The 23,746-nt window shown below is 35.9% G+C and overlaps 1 protein-coding gene across 1 annotated transcript in view; it reads left to right on the forward strand.

Annotated features, from left to right (window-relative positions):
* The window catches only part of EIPR1 (EARP complex and GARP complex interacting protein 1), a 70,258-nt gene that overhangs the window by 26,650 nt on the left and 19,862 nt on the right, over window positions 1-23,746 (forward strand). Inside the window, exons 4-5 of the mRNA XM_027896244.1 lie at window positions 5,829-5,985; window positions 19,263-19,362. Coding sequence (XP_027752045.1) covers window positions 5,829-5,985; window positions 19,263-19,362 — 257 coding nt within the window. The remainder of the gene's footprint in view (window positions 1-5,828; window positions 5,986-19,262; window positions 19,363-23,746) is intronic.

The raw sequence follows: 23,746 nt of genomic DNA on the forward strand, positions 1-23,746 counted from the left end.
CTTCTAGCTTAAAAACCTGCAAATTCATTAAAAAAAATCATAGTTTTCCTCAGTGGCAGGAGTGACTTCCAGTGTCCTGAAAAATGTATTGCATCTGGAATCAGCAGTCTCTGTTCTTACATCCATTTTTTCTTTTTGCATCTAGTCCAGAGATGACTACGTAGTTGTTCAGGGATGTCTGCTGGCTACTGTGCTCCAGCAGCAACAGTGAACTGATGAGTACAGTGAATTGATGAGTTGTGTGCCACGTAACTCTATAAAGGAGTAACGAGTACTTGTAGTTAACATAGCTTGCGTGTTTCTTTTTAAACTCCCATTAGTAACTTCCTGTTATGTTTACCTTTCAGACAGATATATTTCCCAAGCTTATTTTCTTCTTAGAGGCTATGACTTTAAGTTGGAGCAATTCTCCAAGGAGGACAGTGTTTGGAGGAAGATAAACAGAATGTTCCACCTGTCTATGGCTTTTACTTGTTTTTCCAGTGTTGGAACCAGCTGGTAGTAGAAAGCTGAAAATTGTCGTGGAAATAGTCCTCATTGAGAAGTCCTTTTGAATGCTGCAGTGAAAATTGGTATTGATTTGACCAAGTTGTGACCCTTTGCAAATTGTACACTCTGCATGCAGAGGGTTTTCTCACTTGCTGAACTTGTAAAGGAGGCATCTAAAGATGGCCCCATGCTCTGTAGCCATGATTCTCTCTCTTAGGCTTTGACTGAGCTCAGAAGAGTTTGTTTCCTAGAGTTGATTACTGCACCCTTATTGCTACTAACATCATGTATAGTTGGTTCCTAATTCAGTACTGTCAAAGTGCGGGATTATTTGTTTATTCTTTAAATTCTGTTTGCTTGATTGTAAGCCTGGGTCATTTCAACAGAACCAGGTATATGTGTACAGTCACTCTAGCAGATAGAATCCTCTGCCCAGGAGATAGTATTGATGGATTTGTGGAAATGATGCTTAGCAGGGGGTTGTTGCCATTGGAACGATACATCGGGCTCCATTCTTAGGTATACCTAACAAAACATATGCTGAAATTGCATGATGAATTAGACAAGGGATTCCTCTTGAATGAGGAGGAACAAATGTGACAATGATTCAACAGTTTATTGTCTCATTCCCAGATCATTTTTTGTGAACAATGCCTGAGGAATACAATGGGACACCCTTCTGCAAACCTTTCACTTATTTTCTCTGAAAGTTCAGTAGTGTTTAGTTTAACCCAATAACATTTTTCCTAATACACATGGATAAGACTGCAACAGAACCTAGCTTAAACTTACCTATTCTCATCTGTATTGGTGCTGTAACTAATAACAAATTCTGGTTTCAATATGAAGTGGGGATGCAAAAGTGGTTTCCAACTATGTAAATAGTTCTAAGGAAGGCACAGAAGCATGATGTAGAGACACTGTGTATAGCTTGTTTTTCATTTGCAGAATAACTGGCATTGTCATTTAAATATGACTTTCATATTGGTCTCTCAACATTTTTAAGGAATGAGAGCTGGTAGATAAAATCATTGTCATTTTATATGCATATGTGCAGTAGTGTAATGTGAATATAGTAAAAAAATAGGGAAACCCGGAGTTTTTCTTTGCCTGTAGGCATTCTAGATAAGCAATGGCACTACAGAGGTGGTAGTGAAATTACCTAGTAGCACTGGATTTTCAAATTTTAATATGATCACTTGGGAAATAAAGCTATGTGGGTAATGCCACAAATACTGCATACTGTTAGTAAGCTTGTCGTGTGGCCATGAGAAGTTTGTTGTAAGACTTTGATTTATATGTAGTGAGAGTTACTGCTTTTGTCTGTGTTTCTGTATGTTTGTAGTCAGTGGTTAATTGATTAAGAGGAATTGTGACCCAGAAAAAGCTCTACTTCATCTGTCATAAGAGTGACACTTTCACTCTGCACCTACATTTGCCCTCTCTTTTACAAGGGAGAAAATGGTATGTTTTAAAAGTTCCATTTATAAAGGGAAATTAAGCCTACCTTAAGGCCACTCATATCTAAAATTACTTCTTTGGGTGGCTGTGGCAATTCCATTTTGGTTTCACACATCTGGGAATTAATAAAGTGTCAGAACTGTAGATAAGTACATAAAAAGTCAAAGGAGAAATTAGTAGTGCTCTGAATGAAGTCTTTGTTCTACAAATTTCAGCCATGTAACTAATTCCAGCATTTTTCCTTAGTTCAAAATTACAGTTGGAATATTTACGATGCACATGCAGTTGTTCAAGATGGATGGTCATTCAACAGCTAGAAAGTGGTCTGTCACTTTCCCTGAGCATCATTAAATCCAGCTAAAAGCAGAGGATGATGTCTGTGCCAAGTGTCAATGTTTTGTGCGTGTTGACTTTTAATGTTATCCTTTCCTGATGTGCAAATAATTTTATCGTTCACCACTAGTCCCAGTGAAGTGAAACAGGCATGGAATGGTACAAAATTATGCATATGAAATTCTCTACCAACCTGTACTTCAATTTTCAAACCACCAAAATGTTATAGGAGCCTGAGTCACATCAAGTGTCAGGTGGATTTCTATAGATACATATACATACATACAAGCATATGCTTTGGTCTCCCTCAGTCTTCCAAATAGTGTTTAGTTAGTTGTTTTAGAGTTTTTAATCTGGAAATCTGATTGTGCAAGAAACTAACGTTCCAGTTTTAAAAGTTAAAATGTCACTTCAAGGCCTTGTCTTAAGGTTGCGGTGCTGTTTTAAGAGGAAAGATGGTTTGACAACATTTCTCCCTACCTGCCCCCATCTAAAACTTTTGTTGCACAAAGGTAAAATACTTAGCATTTCAATCCTTTCATGAAATATAAATTTGATGTTACACCTCAGTCTTCATTCAACTGATTTGGCATAAGTGCAAGTAATTTATTGTTTGTTAAGGATAAGAATCCATTATGTTACAGGGTGCTTGTGTAACTACTCTTTTCTGTTGCCTAATACAAGACAAGGAGAACTGCAGTGCTGCAGAGGTTATTACAGGAGTTTGTTTCCCCTGTTATTGAAAAGAAAGTTAAATTTGTCCATTGTGTATTTGCAAGTTCATCGCTTTATGTCTGTGTGTATATGACATTTTCCCACTGCTTCTTGAACAGATGCAGGGCAAAGAAATGTTAATACATTCACTCCACATTTTACAAACTACAATGTTGTTTGATCTAATTTTGGGACCACCTGACCCATCTACTAGCAGAAAAAGTTGAAACCAAAAGAATGTGGTGTGCTGTAATTTGTCAGAAAAAATTATGGAATAGAAGGTTATTATGCAAGTTTTAAAGGCCATTTCTCAGTTACAGGAGAGTTTTAAGGAAAAAAAATGTGGAATAAAACGGGAGATTTTTGTAAATGAAATTACAAGTCTGAACTGAAACTGAACAAGGATAATGCAACATCAATGCCAGATATTGCTGTAAATGTCATACTTGGGAATGGAAAGGGCTTCTTTGGTCTGTATTCAGACACCTGCTGTATAAGGTATCCATCATAATCTCGTTATAGTTAGGTATATTCTAGTAGGGGTAATTTAAAATTGTATCAAAAAGGAACAATATTTAAAATCACTCTCAGTTATTTTCAAAATCTGGCTGCATAAAAATTTGCTGGTAAAAAAAAAACTTTAGAAATTATAGTTAATTCTTGATTTTTTTTTTCAGTTATGTCATACATTGTACTGCAAGTTTTAAGGATCTGTTTCTAACCACTGATTACTAGTTGGAGGCTTGTAGATTAAATTTTGACTAAAAAGGAAAAGGGTAAATGGAAGCTAATAATTATTAGGTGGTTGTTGGAGAAGATTGGACCTATCTGTATTCAAAAGTCTTGTCTAGGCCACTTTTTTTCTAAAATCTCAGTTTCTTGAATATTAAGTTTCTTTTTATGATTTTGAGGCAGTCTTAAAACATGTGGTGCTGTGCCAAGAAGAAGGATGGCTTGATGAACATCTAGTTTGTTTTCCATGGTTTGCTTTTGTGGTTCTCTTCATAGATCTTGATGGTACTGGAAAAGCTAATACTTTATATGCATGGCACAGGCCTTTCAGTAACTATAATCTACCAGAAACTTCTCTGCAGTGTTCATTAATGTTCTGTCACATATTGAGGCGAAACATTTGGTAAATCTCACCTTCTTTAACTGTATTGAACTTTGAGTTTAGGTTATTTATTATTTGCATGGCATACACAGCATGGATTAGCCCTTTGCTAAGGGAAGATAGCCATCTGCTGCTGCTTCCTCCTCTTCTTCAGTAGCACATGGATTTGGAGTAAACAATTTGCCTGAAATGATTTGGAAATAATTGTTTGGTTTCCATGCTCTACAGTTATAAAGCTTTGATTAGGTGTTAATAAATAGGGTATTATCCATCATTTTTAGGTGTATGGTGTCTTGATACTGAATTCAAGTTGTATATCCATTTTACTGTAGAATAGTTACGTGCATCATACATATATTTTATATTCATTTTGATCTATCAAATGCCCGGTGCTTGTTTGTTCTTAATTCATATAAAGTTGTCCTCCTATAACTGTTTCCTTCTTACAGGTTTGACCTAACTACCTTTTTTTTAAAATTTATTTCATATACCCGGTTTTTAAACATGTCTACGTTCTTGTGTTGTGGACTATTTACTACGTATCAGTTGCTCTTTGTCCTATTCTGTGTCATTTGAGTGCCTTATTTTCCACTTAGAATATCCTGATTGGTGACTTTTAATAATAGATGCCTTTTTCCTCCCTGTTGGTGCTGGTTTAGGCTAGGAAGACCTTTTCAGTCTCCTTTCTTTCTCTTGAAAACACTCTCATTACAGTTGTTCCTGTTTTCCTTTCCACTGATGGAAGTTGGTCACATTTGCTCATGACTCTGTAATGAGACACTCTTGACTAAATCATCTAAAATGTTCCTGGAGGTAGAACTTTAAGGAGGAGGCAGGTGAAATGACCTCAGAACAGAAAACATTGTTCGTTGCTGCTTCCCCTCTGGATTTATCATTTAACACATCCTTCAGCAGGCAGTCACTCCCCTTGCTTTTGCTTAATGTAGCTGTGTTTGGTTTCTTTGTTTCTGTTGTAGAGGATAATCCTGACCTGTTGCTCTTTGGTGAGCCCCAGACCAGTGGCTGGAACAGCAGGAACATGTGCGGTGCTGCTCTGGTGTCTCCCATTCTGCACTGCTACAGAGTGCTGTATTGGGTGATGGGCAATGCCATATGGGCATTTTCTCCTCAATCTACAGTTGCCTGTTCTTTATACATTGTAATATTTTACTATATGCATGTAAGTTCAGTTTGTCTTTTGGAAGCTGTTTTTATTTGCTAGGATTATAGGCATACACTTACATGGGAAACCTAATTTGTAGTAAACAGTTATGGGTTGTAAAGGATACAAGATAAGGCTCTGAATTGAACTGATGTTAGGTCTTAAGAGAAAAATGTGTAAATGATGTCTACATTCTTACTGTTAAGGAATCGTGCGGTGTAACTTGTGGGTCTTTTCCATTAACATTGGTATGGGGAATCAAGCATGGAAAAAATGCCTCCCAGAGAGTTTTCATGAGCATTTAATTCTGCCTTTATTCAGGGAGAAGCACATTAAATGTGTGTTAATTATGAGTTTTGCAGCAACTTGACTGCTAACTTGAGGTCTGTGTCTGTAGCCACGTTCTGCGTTCATTGAATTCATCTTGGTATAATATTTTTAAATATTTCAAACAGCAGATGTGCATTGCTTATAGATTTGTGTAAATGTTGATGCAGTGTATACAAAATACGTCTCCCATACAGTGATCTGTTGACATTATTCTCTGTTGCTTAGCTTCAGACACTAAAGTCATGACATGTGCTGCTGTTTGGAGGATGCCGAAGGAATTGGAATCAGGCAGTCATGAATCCCCTGATGATTCATCAAGCAACACTCAAACCCTGGAGCTACTCTGTCACCTTGACAACACAGCCCATGGCAATATGGCCTGGTAGGATTCTGCATATTTTATACTCCTAGAAAAAGCCTAAAGGATAGACCCGTGCTGTTAGTTTTGTGCAGATTTTTGTAGAAGCTATGCTATGCACTTTAAAACTATCCCATCTTTAAAAAAAAGGTACAAATTGGATTTTTAGTCCCAGATGTTTCATAGATTAAAAACATTTATTATAGTCCTGCAAAAACACATGGAGTAGCAGCCTGTGTACTGTTTTAATGTGCTTTTCCCTACCTGCCCTCATCTAAAACCTTCATTGCACAAAGGTACAATACTTAGCATTTCAATCTTTTTTATGGAATATAAATTTGGTGTTATGATCCATTCTTTCTTTTTTAGTCTTCACTCAACTGATTTGGCATAAGTCTGAGTAATTTATTCTTTGTTAAGGATGAGAATTCATTATCTTACATGGAGCCTGTGTAACTACTCTTTATCTGTTGCCTAAGACAGGACAAGGAGAGCTGCCATACTGCAGAGGTTGTTAACAGGGGTTTGTTTCCCTTCCCTTTCCTTTCTGATATTTAAAAGAAAGTTGAATTTGTCCATTTGCAAGTTCTTTGCTTGAGTGTATCTGTGACATGTTCCCCCTTCTTCCTGTACAGATGCAGGGCATATCATAAATTTTAAGTATCTATTTCTAGCCAAAGATTTCTAGTTTGACCCATGTATCTTAAATTTCAACTGAAAAAAAAAAAGGTAAATAGAAGGTAATTTTTATGTAGGTGGTTCTCAGACAAGGTAGGACATATCAGTGCTTTCAAACATGTATTGTATAGAATACTTTTTTCTAAAATATAGGCTTTTTGAATGTTAAATTTCTTCATTGTAGTATGTTTTAATTCTTTGCTACACGTTTTCATATGAATATTCTTCTTATAACTCTTCTATTATTTTAATTCACTTTTTATTGTTGAAACCTTTTGATAATTAATATTCCCAACTATATTGGGAAGTGGGCTTTGTTTGTCTTAATCTTTACCTTTTACCCCTTAAGATTTGTCCTTTTTGTCTTGTAATTTTCTACAATCTGTTTCTGTCCAATGCTGGAATACCAGAACTGTGTATGGTAGCCTGATCACTAAAAGAGGAATAGGGAACATATAACTGCTTTATATCAGGCTGTGAATTTATGTGAATACCCAACATAATTTTTTTCCTCTAATTACAGCGTCATGTGCCATTTTCTGTCATGTGCTGTCTGATTTTGTTTAGTACTTAGTGCTCACTTAATGCTCTGCTGCCATTTAATGCCCATTATCTGTGTACATGTATGTATAGATATATGCATAAAGATTTGAAAATGTCCAGTGTTACAGAGAGGTAAAAGGTGTAAACAGAATACCTGGCATTAGCACCCCTCACATCATCTCATGCAAGCACAGCTCAGTTAGAGGATCTTGTTCTAGAGCAGGCTTTTCTCTTCCTGTCACAATTATATTGGAAACAGCTCACATAAATGAGTAAATTAGGTGCTAAGTGTGTCACACTTAAGAGACCATGTCCCACTGAGTGATGCGTTGGCTACAAATAGCAACTTAGAAATCCTTTTCTATTACACTTTTCGGATGTTTAGAAAAACTTGAAACTACTTTAAACTTGGTACTATTGTTTTGTTAGAACCAAACACAAATCAATGTGGTTTTTTTCCTCAATGCAAAGTATAAATACTTTTCAAACCTCAATGTACAACCAGCATTCTGGTGTCCACAATCAGTATGAGATCAGTGGTGGTCTGGCATCACGTGCAGTTTTAAGATGCAGAGTGTAATGTTGATCTCAGCCTTTGTGACACTCTGATTCCACAGCAGAGATACTTCATGATATTCATGGATCTGCTTGCAGATCATAAGTAATTGAGATTTGACTGTAATTAAGAGGAAAAAAAAAAGCAAAACGATGTTGAAAATGGAACTGGTTATGTACTCTGGCAGCTACCACCTGCTTCAGGGCTTTATTTGCTTGTAGTTTTTTTCATATTGTGTCCACTTTTCTTTATTTCTTAACATATTTTCTTTAAGCTTTGTCTTTTTGCTTTGTTTTTCTCTTCTATTAAAAAGCCTTATAGAGGAAAATTACCAAACAGATTTTTCTTTTCAAGTATCATACACTAGGAAACATAAGAGGGGTTTTTTTCCAGGTTTAGTGTGTCAGGTGTTGGTTTTGTTCAACTCTTCACTGATGTTAAGGACTGATACTGTGTTTCTTTACCTTTATCTCATCTTCTTTATAGAATGCTGTGCTCAAATGTCTCTGAAATTTCTTATTAAAAACCAGTAGGGACATATTTAATACCAGTTCTCTTTTGTGAACCAAGACCAAAAGAGCATTTTCAATCAGTTGTGGCTAAAATCCTAAACTTTGCTCACGTCTGACTGAATACTGTGTTCTTCCTGCTCAGGACCTATTGAAATAATTTTCTAGTCTTGACAGAACTTTTGGCAAAAATATGATCTCCAAGACATTAGAGGCAAGTGAAAAAAGAAATTTGCTTTTCTACAGTTCCATTTTCTCTGGGTTGCATGAGTTACTGTGTTTAAAAATTAAGCGTAACGATTCATTTTCAGTTACTGAGGTTGTTTACTTACCTCTAAGCTTTGAATTTGGGACTCATCAGAATTTTTACTCAAACTCTTGTGTGGCATAAAGAGAGTTCAGAAAATTAAGCAGATGCTTAAATTAGGCAAACAAATAGGCCTGTTAATTTCTCTGTTTGGTTCAAGCCTAAGAGGCTTTTTTTTCATCCTTTGCCTGCTGTTCCTCGTATAAACCAAAGTGCAAAGACTTCCCGTGTAAATTTTTCGAGTGAATTACTTCAAGTGAAAAACCCCAGATACACATGGAAATTTGCGTGTTTAAAAAAACCCCACACCGCCCTGTAGATAAATATATGTGTTCACACAGTGCTAACACACATAACCATAAGTATGTTGCTCTATGCAATGTTTTAAGATTCAGTTAAATGAATTTGCCACTGGGTGTCTGGCAAGGAGCAGTCCAAGGCACAGTCTACACAGGAGAGACCAAGGAAACAGGAGAGGCCAAGGAAACAGGACAGGACAGCAGTTAATGACATTTCCCCAAGAACTGTGTCTGTTGAAGCACTGAAGACTTACATTTTAGCAGTAACCTACTGTTCTACTTCTTCCTTGGTTTTGAAGGAGACTTTTTTGGTAGTAGACTTGACAGGATAGTCCTTGGAGAAGGAGGATACTGCAGGCCATGAGAGAAAGTGTAGTATGTGAGATCCTGAATTCAGAACACAGCAGGGAGTTTCTCCTCTTGTATCTGCTGGAAGCAGGCTTGACTATATCTCCTTAACATCCTATCTTTTGTTTTCCAAATGTGGCAGGTATAAAAAAGGGTAGATTCTGCCTGGTAACAAACTGTACTTCAAAAGAGAGGGGAGAAAGTGAAGTAAGTTGGATGGTGGTCAGTGGAGTAAATTGGAATAAAATAAAAGGGAAATAAATAAGGGGGAAGTTTTATATGGACAATGAAATAGAGCTGTAAAAGGAAAATGAATGGAGATTACAGAGGCAATAAAAGTCAAAGAGTGGAAGCCTAAAAGATGAGGAATAAAGAATTCATGTTTTGTATAGAAAACAATAATCAGCTGCTAATAATTTTGAAAGGGGTGAATATGTTAGGAATAATGATAGATGACTTCATTAAGTTTTTCTACTAGCTGAAGTTCTTTTTTTTTTTTCTTTTGTGTGTTCCACTCAATCAGTCCTAAACACGGATGTGCAAATATTGCCACATCTAAGAGAACTTAGAGACAAAGGCATATTATAAATTTTTTAAAGTCGCAGATATTTCAAGAACTCTGGGATGTTTATCACAAAAATATTAAACTAGAACTTTTCATTCCCAAAGGAGAAAGTTACTATAAGTGAGCTATTCCTACAGACTTTTAAGTACTAGGATTTTATTTGGTATTTCATTGAAGGTCTCCAAATAGAGTACTGTGAAGTACCATCTCTTCCTTGGCTATGTGATTGCATAATACAAAGCGACCTCATTAAGGCTGGCTTTCTACAGAAGTACAAATTTGCTGTAATAGTCCTTTCAACTTGAGTAGAGATTTACTTAATTTAAGATAAATAAGGTCCCATACATAACATTTTATTACTTCAGTTTCCTCATGTTCATTCTGTCAATCCACCCAGTCACTTGATCGAAGTTCAGAACATTTGTAGTTGATGCCCTGAGGACAGGTGAGTGCAATCCAGAAGTGTTTTACTTACTTTTTTGGCCATTAAATAGTATTAAAAAAACAAAACCCCCCCAAAAAACAACAAACCACCCCAAAACATTTTCAAGTAAAAAGGTCAAGAAGTAAGAGAATCTGAAGCCCTAAAGAAAAGTGAAAATGTTGTTTTTAATAGCTCACATGATTTTTAATAGCTTTCACATGATATTCTGGTAGCAATATATATTTATATTGTCTTGAATATATGGCATAGTAACTGTTATATATGTTTTATAGCAAAGATGTGTAATTATTGCAATCATAACTTTTTTAATCTTATTTTAACACTTCGCATATCCCAGTATCAGAAAAATAATTATGAGGACAAAGATCCCTCTGATATTTGTATAGAGGTTTCTCTGAGAGTGTCAGGACTGTCAATTCCATATGCTTGTGTATAAACTGAACTCTGGGGTTTTTAGGGTTTTTTGTAACAGCTGCCCAGAAGATACTAATTGTATCTTCACATAATGCACAAAATTTCAGAGCTATCTGAAAATGTCAGCATTTAAGAATAATTCTTCCACACTTGGCTCGTTCCATACATTTATGTTCTTCATCAACCACCTCTGATATTACAACAATGAAGTATGGAGAAACTTTAAAAAAAAAACCAAAACAACTTACTGTGTGACAAGTGTTTTTGCTGGGAGTGTATTTTAACAGCTGCTTATCAGTACTGGTAATACCCCTTATATTTTGATCCTTTCTAAAATGATAAAAATTTAAACTGTATCATAAGTTCCACTTCTCTCCCTGCTCTCTTCTTAATTCTGGGTGATCCTGAATTATTCACAGGATTTTGCTCTCTTGAATCTTTGATTATTCTTTATTGTAAATAAATCCGTGTATTATATATAAATCCAAATGTTCAGTGTTCGATCATTAATTGTCTTTCTCACATTTTCTCTCCTTCCCCCCCCTTTTATCATCCTCTCAAATATGTCTGGAATCAGCACAGTAATTTATAACACTCATTCTCTCTTTTTCATTCCTTTGAATGTTTTTGATAATTTGAGTGGTTAGTATTGTGCAAGTTTAAAACTTTAAGCTGTTCAGTGTAATCACGTTTACTGGGGAATAAATGCAATACATTAATTGGATACCAAAATAATAAAACATCGTGTTATGTGCCCAGTTCATTATGTTAATTTTTTATTAGACTTTATTTGACTCTAGTCTTTTAAAGCTGAGGAAAACTTAAAGTAAAATCTGACACTGAAGCAAATACTAAAGGAAAAACTATTTATTCATTTATTTATGTGAACTTACATAATGTATTAGTTTAACTTTAGGAAATTAGTTTGGTTGATTGGAGTATGGTGCTAATAATGCCAAGGTTGTGCATTTGATCCCTGTATGGGCCATTCACCTAAGAAATGGACTCGATGATCCTTGTGGGTCCTTTCCAACTCAGAAGATTCTGTGATTCTGTGAACTTACAATCACTTCTGATAATTTAAACAGATTTCGTATGCTTAAAATGAAAATTAGTTCTGATGAAGTCTTTGCAGTTGTTTGTGTTTAGTTTGGATTCATAAATCACAATACAGAAAATAGTGCAGAAATTGTGTTACTCTATAAGTAAAAAATAATGGGCTTGTAGAACACTATTTTACCTCTCCTTCCCAACTTGAATGTAGTTTTTTGCTTCTATTCTCACCATGCTGTTGTATTGCCTACTTTTACTGACAAATTATTTGAGATTTTCCCCCAGTTTTCAGAAAATTGATCTATTTTTATTTTTTTTCCTTCTTATAGTGTCACTTCAGCTATTCTTAGCACTAAAATGCGAGGGTTGAAGTCTGCATCAACTGACTTTGCAGGTTAAATAGATACTGGATGGTTTTTATTTTCAGTTCTAAATTAATTACTTAAAATGTTAGTGAGGAATGTTAAAAAATGGTGGAAGAAATCAGTTATGCAGGAGAATTTTATATTTTCATGAGGAACTAGCTTTGAACAGGTGCACCTGTTTTCTTGGTGTCAGACTCTAATTTGGTTTCCAAAACCCCATTAAGCATTTATTATTTAGAGTATTTATTCCTCTGAGTGGAATTCTTTCCTAGCACAATATTCTGGAATGACTGTAGATGTAGTAATATTGCTGACACTTGCTTACATGGTAGGTAAAAATTCAGGGCTTTGAAATTCTTTTGAATGTCTATTGGATGAAAAAATAGTAATCCTTGTACATTTGTGATTAAGTGCCTCTATATGGTAAAATGTATGTGAGCCCTGAAGGGGAGCCCTGTGGCGTCACACAGCCCATCCATCCCAGTGCTCAGTTGGGCTGTGGTGATGGAGAGGTAGGTCAGTGAGACCACAATAGTGACAGTCCCAGCCACTTCTTGCAGTCTCTTTACCTCAAATTCCCCGAGAACCCACAGCTGCTGGATTAGAGGTGTTAGAGGGTACATCTGTGCCAGGTCTGTGTACATCTTTGTCATTCTGGGGTTTGCTGCTCTTCTAAAGGGAAGGAGTGGTGACTTTGCTCAATTATCAATGCAGATCCTAGGCATTTGTAGTTTTCTTCTTAGGCACACGTTTCAAATCACTGGAGAAACATATTCAGAGGAATATTCTGTTTTGTTAGGTTTTATTACCCTGACCAACCATGGAGTTTGTTACAAACAGCAATAAATTAGTAAGGATATGCCATATCCATATTGCCATCCTTTGAAAAATCCCATATGAAAATATTCAAATTGTCCCTCTTAAAAGTAGACACATGTTTCCTTGAAAATGAGTATACAGAGATTGCTTTTGCCCACTCCAGCTGTTTCATAAATAAGTTTGTTTATAAGTACATGGACAAAACTATTGACGTCGTGTGACCTTCAGAGGCTGGGCAGGACTTTTACCTGACAGGTCTCTGTGTGCTTTCCTGCCAGACATTCTTCCTACTGAAGTTTTTCCTAGGTTGACCACCTGACTGTCAGACAAGCCAGTTATATGTTTCTTTCCTGAGATGTTACATATCCATAATAGTCACTTTGGGGTTTTTTAAGCCCTGTTCAAGCAACAGAATGGAAATGGTGTCTTGTGGCAGCAGCTGCTGTGTGAGCAGTATGTTGTAGAATGGTAGAGGTTATGTCCACCTCCTTTGAAAACGAATCCTAACTGTACCCAGTTTTCTCACACCCCTCCAATTTCTTTGAAGAAACTCATATATGTGCTGTTTGTTCTTTGCTTCTGCCCGTTGCGTATCGTGGTTAACTCTGGGTAACACTAATCAATTACTGTCTGCTTATGTGAAATGTGTTACTCCTTGCTTTGAAGGTATTTTCCTGTTAGTATTAAGAGACAAGGTAAGAACAACTTCTAATAGTCAGACCTTTGAACTGTACATACGTTTTGAAACAGTCCTTTCTTCACCCTTTGGCTACATTTCTGGTCCAGAGCATGTTGTCATTGAGTCTTTTTCATATTAATAAATAGATTTCAGCTCATTAGTGAGTTTTTCCTGAAAAACTGCAAAATAGATTTGTCTGTGTAATAACATCTGCAAATTCTCCAATCAGATACACAGCTCTATGCTTAATAAAGTGCTTTTGCTGGCATGGGATATAGAGTTCAACCAGTACCATGGTATGGTTCAACTATGCTATCAAAACACTCTATTCCTACAGAAATTTAACTGCAAGTACTCGAGGCCTTTTTTTACTGAAGGTGTCACCAAAAAAACCCCACAGCTATAATGCATTCTGCTGTCTCAGAACACAGATCTCCCATGGGGCTGTTCTGAAACACTTGCATATAGAAAAAAGAACTTCCAAAATGCTTTAAAATAGCCATTGAGTCCTAAGGTATTTCAGGCATCAGTTACAGTAGAATAATTAAAATACTACTGTAAAATACTCCTTATGGAAACATGATAGAAACTTAACAAAACTTCTGCAAGAGCTATCTGATATGTAAATGTGTATTTAGCACTTAAATAATATGGAAACGAGTAGATGAAACATAACAAAGGGGTTTGTATGTTTGCTTTAGAGGATTATTTGTGGATGTTTCTGTCATAGTATTTATGTATTTTTGTTGTAAGCAATCCAATATTTGTTACTTTGAGGAAATACTATTAATCTATTGTATTCTTTAGACTGTATTTGATGTTTCATAAAATGTCAGAAACAGTGTATAACTTTTTTAATTATACACACACACACACTCCCCCCTTTTCCCTCTCTTGAAAAGACATTAAGGGAGAGTAGAAGAGGCCCCCAGGTTTCATTAAAAAAAAAAACAAACAAACAAAAAAACCCACAAAAAAAACAAAAACCAAACGATGAAACAACAAAACCCAGAAGCAAAAAAAAAGCACAAAAATCGGTGAGATCTGCTGGTAAGCTATCGTTTATGTAGTAGAGAAGTTACGAAAATATCCTGTGACAGAACATTTTTGATCTTAGGTGAAGGAAAAGATGAACTAATATTCCTAATCTGTCTTGAATAAATACATATGATAACAAACAGGCAAAATAAGCCTCCTAATATTGTTAATCTACTGTAAGGACCTATCTGTGATACCAAAATAAGGAACTCATATGGATTCTCTCTCTGAGCACAGAATCAGCCTCACCCATGAGCTGATGGGACCTGTATCATTAAACAGCTCAAAAAGAATGTAATAGTTTTTTGTACAAAGCAGATATTTAGGAGTACCTGTTTAAAATCAGTGAGTCCTGTATCTTGCTTTCTTGTAATAAATTCACTACCATGCTTTCTGTTAGATTGTGAGCTCCTAGGATTCAGACTGTCTTATTATGTTTACATGAACATGAATACCTTTTCAATGCTGAAATTATTTGGGCCCATAAAGCAAGAATCACTTTTTTTTTTTTTTTCTCACTAGCAACCATGTTTAATTGCAGCTGCGGTAGGCAAGGAGATGCAGCAAACTAAACACATATGTCAAGGATTACCCTTTTTTATTCATCATTCTTCTTTATGATTTCTCAGAAAGACTTTATAATGTTGTCAATACCCTAGTATGATAACTTAAGGGAAAAAAATATTATAGAGGTAAGTAATTTTTCTGTGTCACCTCCTTGTTGGCGTACTCTTGTATTTATTTGTAAAGCAATTTTATCTTTCTGAATGTAAAAATAATATAAGAGCTAGAATAAAGCCCATCTGTCTTTGGGGGTCTTGTCCAAAATGATCCTTAACTTCATTTCTTAATTCTCTTTTCTCATCAGCCTTTTAGCTAAAAAGTTCACCTTACTTACAGGTTTTTAGGAAGCTGTGGTTCTTTATTTATTGTGTCTTGAGAAGTTGGACTCCAAATTAGATCTCAGTGGCTGAGAATTTTGAGACAAAGCATTCCTGCAGCATAGACTTCAATAACTGTGACGCAGGCAGAACTGATTCCATTCAGAAATGTGGCCGCTTTGTAGAGCACTTGGATAGGGAATGAGGTTCAAGGTTGTCCTTGATCTGGTCTCCTTCCTCTTAGCATAATGTCCTGATCACCTGAGAAGCAAGAGTCACCTTTAAAATGGAGTCATTGTAATGCAAAGGAGGCAGGATATTTGGGTTTATAATCCATGAATTTTTCTGATGGGCTGCACTGAGGCTGGAGGATGGTCCGCTGAGTTATCACTTGTGTTGGATGTGTTTTCTGTTTTGCACTGCATGAGTTTTCAGTCTAGCAAAATTCTTCCATTTATAGAAATAAATGATTGTCACTTCTGTAATTACAGTTAAGTAGCAGTTAATGCTTGCTTTATCCAACACTTGTGGCTGGCTACAGTTCACATCTATGAAAGTTTTTTGCATGTTGCTTTTTTCTTCTTTAGTCCATAATGAAGGACTTTGAATTGCTCATTTATAAAAGCTCAGTGCTTTTATTAATGAAGGTGTTAACTATCTTCTCAGCATAAAACACAGATAATGGAGTCCTTTCATGTGTGCATTTGAGTGAATGTTTTAAATTCTCTTGTTTCTTTGCTAGGGAAGTGTTCTCTGCAGGATTTAATTTTTTAATATGAAAAACTATTAGCTATGAGCTTAATTGAAGCATCGTGAGTCAGATGATAACAAAATAGGGTGAAATACAACAAATATAATTTCTTGTCTGCTGTTTATAGATTATGTAAAGAGCAGCCCTGAAGTTGACACTGAGTTTCTGAAAGGCAGCTGTGAATTTGACGATTATCTTGTCCATTGCTGAAAACTGTAAGCATCAGCAACTGTTGGCCCACTCAGGAAAATGGTATTGCCTGGTTTATCTATTTTCCATTTTAGGCATTATCACCACTTCTGCTGTGTTGAAAGCTGTTCTAAATGAAAACTTTAGTTTTTCTAAAATTTGTATCTTGCTTAAAAAGTATTTTTTTCTTTTCACTCAGTATTTCCCACCCCCTCCTTCTCCATGGTGTTTCACTTTTAACATTCAGTTGAGTACAGAATACAGCTGAACGTGTTACAAAGGGTATTTTGCTTAAGATCACTGATCACTAAACTCTGATCACTACAACCACACCCATAAAACAATGAACGTTTATAAAATAAAAATAAACATAAATAAAATTGGCATCTCACAAGGATGGAGTGGATGGGGAGACCTTTTCATTCCAAGGTATATCAGCTGGGTTATAGCTGTCTCTAGTTAGCGCATTGTATTCAGCTGTAAAAATTCTTTCACCTTGAAGCTCTGTGATACTCAAAGGTGTGAAGTTTCTTCCTGCCTTTGAAAACATCAAAGAAATTGTTTCCAGTCTAGCTTTTACTACCAAAACTTCAGCAATTGGTGAAGGAAAGGTGCAGATACATCAACAAGCAATGAAAAATACTGGTCTCTGTCTGGAAAAGCTAGTAAAGAGTTGATTGGTCAAACCAGATTTCATTGTCTATAATTAAAAATATATCTAAATATATCAACACCAAATGCCAATTATATTTTCCGCCATATGTAAGTAAAATGATGGACTTAAGTAAATGTGATCAGAATCAACTTCAAGATTTCTTAGTTACCTGTTAAACTGGGTGATGATCCTGATGTCTTTGGATTTCACACTGAAAAACTGGATTGTGGCAGGTTAGCTGTGATCACATGCAGGTTAGAGGGCATTAATTTTTTTATCCTGTTATATGTGTTCATAAAATATTTTCATCTATTTGAAGGATCAGAGATATTTGATATATCTGTGCAGCACAACTACATGAAATTCTGAAATACGCATGGCAGTACCAGTTGGTTGCTTCTCATTATCATGGGCAAAATGTGGTTGAACATGTAATTGAAACTGCATTTCATGATTTTTATTATCAACAGTCATTTTCAGTTGCTTGTAAGTTCTTTCCAAGCTGTACCCTGCAACTTTTCAAAAGTGTTTATTGTTAAATAAGATTATCAATACTACAGACAAAACAACCCAATTTAAAGCAAATCGTAGAATCATTCTAGTTTCATGTTCTTGTTAAAACACATTTAAAAACATGACGGTAGCTTAATGTGCGAAATGGAGTGGTTTTGTCCTAATTCAAGAAGCTCACAACAAATGGACTTTTTTAAGTAGGTAATTTCCATGGATTGACAACATAATAAGGATGCAGGTCATGGTTCCAGCAGAACATAGATACAGAAGCTAGTGCTTTCTTTAATTTGCTGTGTTGCCTTAGGGAAAAGTTCAGTGGATGAGGAGTCAGCCAATGCACCCTTTTAGCTCCATCTTTGTCATTTATTTGGTGTTGATTTTCTTTTTGGCATAGTTCTATTTTCTCTACATAGTCTGGCTTCCCTCTAACAGCAAACAGGCGCAGTCATCTGCCTGTATATCTAATTTTTGTTTTACTAAAAGTGCAGAGTAAAAAGCAGTGAAACTGTTCACAGAAGGAGCAAGAGGAATTTGAGAAGAACATATTAGTTGAGAATAAATGTAGTTTACTTATGATGTGAAAAAAATGACACTGTGTCCCTTCTTTCTACTACCTGTCACTTTCTATTTTCTTTTCCTTGTGTTTTTTACCGTAAGATTAGATGGAGTTCCATCACTTTAGGTCTGAGGCCAGCCAGGTTATATCCACCATCTTAGGAAGAAAGGAGTAACGCAAAATCTGGGATAAAATAGAAGCATGCATAGTGTGCAGCACAGAGTTGGGAAGGTAGTGGCCCTCTTGTCCAAGGTTGCATCTACTTGTGCAACTTTCTTTCATATGTTCCATCCAGATACTGAACTGATTCATGTGAAAAGCAGAACATACTAGTCATGGACTTTTGACAAATTTTGAGAGACGGTACTTTAAATATGCACTGAAGATGAGAAAAGCATTTCAAATGCCTTTCAATAGCTCAAGTTTTTATCTAGAGGTGAAGTTTCTGCATTAAAATATTGATATTAAAATATCGATACTAAAGTTTTGCTCTCTACCTTCTGCTATATTGTTACTGTAAAACGACTGGGAGGTTGCACAACTTTGTTACAAAAGTGTTGGGTATGGAAGCATCTCTCTTAATCTGTTATCTCCAGCAGATTTATTAGGGTTATAGTGCATACATTTAGCTGTGCTGCCCATACCAACTGGCTTAAATATGTTGCTTCTCACAGGCAGAACAAGAGAGGAGGACTGATTCCTTGCATTCTTTCATGTATAGCATGAAGCGAAGTACAGGTTAGAAGTATCTGTTAAGTCACAATGACGGCTGCTAAACTGGAAGATATCTGCATCAAAACTCTGAGGCTTATGATTTTTGTTGCACCTTCAAAAAGGATGCATAACATTACATATCAAGAACTTTGAGACTTCAGGCTGAAGCATTCAAAAGTTAGTGGGCGTCAAGGTCTCTGGTTGTTTTTCTTTGTGTGTATGCAGAATCACTGCTACAAATTGCTAGTTAGTGGCAGATTTTGCACTTTAAATATTTGATTTCAGCTCAAGGAAACCAGAAGAAATATGGTTTGGTATGTTTTGGAATCGATTAGATCCACAGAATTAAAATGACTTTCTAGTTCAATTTCTGATTGGTTTTAATGTTGGATTGTTTTATTGTTTATCTGTCTCTGTTTTACAGTGTTATGTGGGAACCAATGGGAGATGGTAAAAAGATTATTTCACTGGCTGATAACAACATATTAATGTGGGATTTGCAGGAAAGTTCAGCCAAAGCTGTGGTAAGAAATTTTTTTTTTTATTAGAACATTATCTACTTGAATGTAGTGCAAACAACAATATTCAGTAGCCTAGAATTTGCTGATATTTTTAACTTTGCTTCAGAAATATCTTGCTGCCTTTAATGTAGGGGAGGTGAATGAATATTCTATCAGTTGTCTTGAGTATGAGTGTTTAAGGGTAGTATTTTGTAGCTCTTGCTAGTGGGTAAAGATTTTCCTTGTTCTAGAGTTCCTCTTTCCTACTGGTTTTGCAGTAAGTGATCTAATATAATGTGCACATTTGATGAACGTGTACAAGGGAAAAATAGTGATCAGTAAAGCCAACTCATGTTGTTTAATAGCATGCAGCCCTCTATTTAATTTACAACCCTTGTATTTAAAGGCATAATATAAATTTCTCTATTTGCTATATGCTGTTTTAGAATTCTGAATATAAGTTTTATTTAGTACTATACTGTTTATTCAGATTATTACAGTTATTGTTAAAACCTTCTTGTTCAGGAACATGTATTAAAAAAGTGTCATTGGCATAGACTTTTGTCTGATTATGTCATGTCATAGATTGTATATAGAAAACATTGAATGTTTCTGTATAGAGTCATTTAAGTCAGTGTCTGTGCTTAAAAATGGAAACTGCTTATGTCAAGGATATTATTATTATTATTATTCAGTTTATATATTGCCACTTCTAGATTTAACTCCTAAAATCAGGGTTAATTTTTCTTCCTGAATGCTCAATATCAGGGTTTTTTATGTCTATAAGCGCTTCTTTGTTGATACCATCTGACTATGTGCAAAGAAATGCACACAGTTATTATTTTGAGTTATTATTTTGCTAGATTTCACATAGTATCAATGTAATGCAATATAGTTTAATGCTTTATGTTCATAATTAAGCCCTTTGGGTTCCTTCACTAGATGAGAAAACTTCAACTTTTTTTTCACATGCAACTTCAATTGGTGTTACATTGCCTTCCAAGGCTTCTTCAAATTAGTGTTTGTTTTTCAAACTGATGTTGAGAGTTTCTGACAGCTTGCCTCCAGGAGCTCGTCTGTGGCATTGTATTCACTGGATTTGCATTACACCTGCATTTAGCCAGTATTTCTTTTCTAATGCCTCCATAATACACAAACTCTTTTGGAATGCTGAAAAACTACTTTGGGGGTGGTATTGCTTCATGCTATACCTCTGTGTGTCTCTTTGAAGTACTAGGACTATTAGACAACTTAGCATTTTCCCCTTCTCTTTCACTCTTTGGGCAGTTCTGTCCTCTCTTGCTGTAATTCTTTTGAATGTTAATTAGTATTTTCACTGTTCCAACCACTTTTTCATAACTGTCTCAATTTTCTTCCTAATCCTAACCTCTCTGAAATGTCTCTCCTGATGGCAGGGGGTTAGAACTAGATGATCTTTAAGGCCTCATCAAACCCAGACTATTCTATGATTCTATATTATTTTCTTTGAGATGTTGTCTAGTGTGTTGATCAATTTCTCTGTGTGGTAATCTTGTAATAAATGCCAAATTCCTTTTTAATTCCTTGTTTTATTTTGCTTAGGATTTATTTAGTAGAATTTGGTATTTTGTTTCTTGTTATACTATTCCTTTTCTCAAAACTAACTTCTCATTCCATCACACAAATATTTGTGCATATAACTATGATTTCCATTTTCTCCCTTCCATTGCTAGCATTATGCCCTGCATAATTTTGGAGAGGAGTAGACTCTTCACCAAATTATGTAATTTCAGCATTATTTGGGGAATCAATATTTCTGTCTTCAAAGAGGTATTCAGCTTGCTCATCCTTTCAGTATTTCAATTAGTGTTCCTTATGTAGAATATGTTGTTATTGTTAGTTTTAAAATATGCCTGTACTGCATCAAATATTGTTGGCACAAAAGGACTCCAGAAGGCAAAGTAAGCAATAAAGGAACTAAGGGGATTAAACCTGTGACATTTGTTATACGCTTATATATGATAAAAGGAAACAAGTAAAACCAAATATGAAATTCTGATTCAAAACCCCTGCTTCAACTCATGAAAGCTAAGACTATGAAAGTAGATATTCACCCTTGGCTGACATGTTAACATAGGAGCATTTTGAAATGTTGGTTAACAGCTTTTGTTTGCAGAAGTTAAGAATGTTGTTTAGATTTTACAGTCAGGCTCTCAGGAGACTTGGTATAGAATTTGACTGATTCTCTGTATTTCCATCTAAAATAATCTAGTATCTCATGTGAGTGCACTGTAAATGAAAATTATTTGTGACTAAAGTTTTTTACCTGAAAATAATTGTTTATCATAATCAGTCTTCTGCTCCAGCAGTTTTGAGTTGCTCTTAGATGATATTTGCTTCAATACTAAGTCAGTATATAGTGCTTCTAAAGTGAAGTTTGAAAGTCAAAGTCCATGGAAACTTGACTGTCAGACATATCTCCACTCATCAAAATCATAAGCCAAGTAAATCTCTTCTGAGATGACTAGGACTGTTGCAATTCTGTTGAATTTTTGTCTGCAGCAAATTTGTCTCAAATATGTCTGTGGGTTCCTAACTGGAGTCCAGCTGAATAAGACTCTGAGGAAAGCTCTGAGCATCTCTTTAAAATGCCTTTCTGGACTTTCTAGTAATTAAAATGAAGACAAGCTGAAGTCCAGTATCATAGGATCATTTTCAGGACTAGAATCAACTGCAGAGTATTTTTGAAATCTTTGAAGATCGCCTCCTTCCTGGGAGATTAACTCCTTGTTAAAATCTATGTAAACATGAAAAACGTTAACTGTTATTCTGTAGCCATTTTATATTTGCAAAAAAGTATGTAGGACTGACAGATACAGGGAGCAATGAAGAAAAATAAGCCAGGCTTCATTACAGAGATGATTTTCTCCTTAAAAGAAAAAATAATTAAAACCCACCTCCAAAAGTTAACACTCTACCCCCTCCTTCTCTGCTATAGTATTTAGAATGTGAGAGAAATCTGTGAGAACAGGTTGGTTAGAAAACAGATAATATTGGTAGGGGTCAGCAGTAAGTGTATTTTCTGTTTGGTTATCACCATGCACAAGATGTGTTTGTAACCAATGAGCTGTTGGTGAAATAGTGATTTCTTTCTGTGAGTATCTTGTTTATAAGGGATTGTTGAATGCATAATATATCACAACTCTGAAAAGCCTGTGATTTGTATTTTAATACTTTTTGATCAGAATATAAAAATACTTTCTTGGATATTAGTAAAAAGAGCTTTTTTGGGCCTAGAAAACTGATACAGAATACCTACACCAAAAAAAATCAGGTCTTGCCACATTTAAAAAATAGGCATGTTAAATTAGAAAAACCACATTTGCTTTATATTAAGATACACAGAGAGATTATGTAAATGACAAGAAACATTATGCTTATTGTTCATTAGCATAAAAGGTTGTCCATGTTTGGGAACTCTTAGCCGTGTGATGTCTCATCATCTAACATGCTGTTTGGTTCAAGCAGATGGTGACTAAGTAGCTTACGTGAGGAAACTTCCTTGTCTGACTGTCCAGGAGTTGCCCCCACAGTCACACTCCCACCGCCAGACTTTCGCTGCTGGGACCGAAGCCCCTTCCCCAAATGGGCGGCTCCGCTGAGCTGACTGGTCCTGCTTGACTCCCTGCACATCCCACGCTCACACAGTCAGATGAGGTTTCCCTACTAGCTTGACCCCAGGTTTCCCAGATTAGAGGCTCAGACCTCTGGTTCCCTTTAGTAACTTAATCAGGGTTCAACAACAGAATAAGAGCTGGAGCTGGTGCTGAGGAGGGACCCCAAACAAAGGAAACTCTGGGCTTTTGTACCCTCACCCTGTTTATGCGGTGGAAGTCTGGGAGCTCCTGCTGTGTCTGTGAGTGTCCAGTCACATGCCAGGCAACACAGGTCCATCTGCCCTTCGTTGTGCAGAGGATCAGTGCCTGTTCCCAGCCTCCTGCCTCCAACTCCCATCATTTCCTACCGCCCAGAGCTCAATGTGCAACTGGCACTGCAGCTGCACACCAAGCTACCTCTGCTTACTGTTTTCCCCAACACCAGTAAACTTATGTTTTCTGTGGGGATTGTTGAGGGGAGAGTGTCTTTACAAAGTATAAGTGTTGCTATAGACTTGTAAGTGAAATAACAATGTACCTCTGTGCGTATATGTATTATTAGAACTGAATAAATCAAGAGCCTAGGATTAAGATAATAAAAATGTCAGTGTTTTGGATTTTTTTTCCTTTTTTGTGAAAAACATGATGGTGCTCAAGTTGATTAATATCATCATTGTTAATTAAGAGTAAGATCTGGTCCATTGTATTTGTATCAGGTTATAGAGGTAAGGAAGTATTCATTACGTCGGTGCAGAACTGGTCTTCCTGTTCTA

This window comes from Empidonax traillii, unplaced genomic scaffold, assembly GCF_003031625.1.
Source record: "Empidonax traillii isolate 1590-97213 ecotype Southwest subspecies unplaced genomic scaffold, ASM303162v1 scaffold488:size1064334, whole genome shotgun sequence".
NCBI lineage: Eukaryota > Metazoa > Chordata > Aves > Passeriformes > Tyrannidae > Empidonax > Empidonax traillii.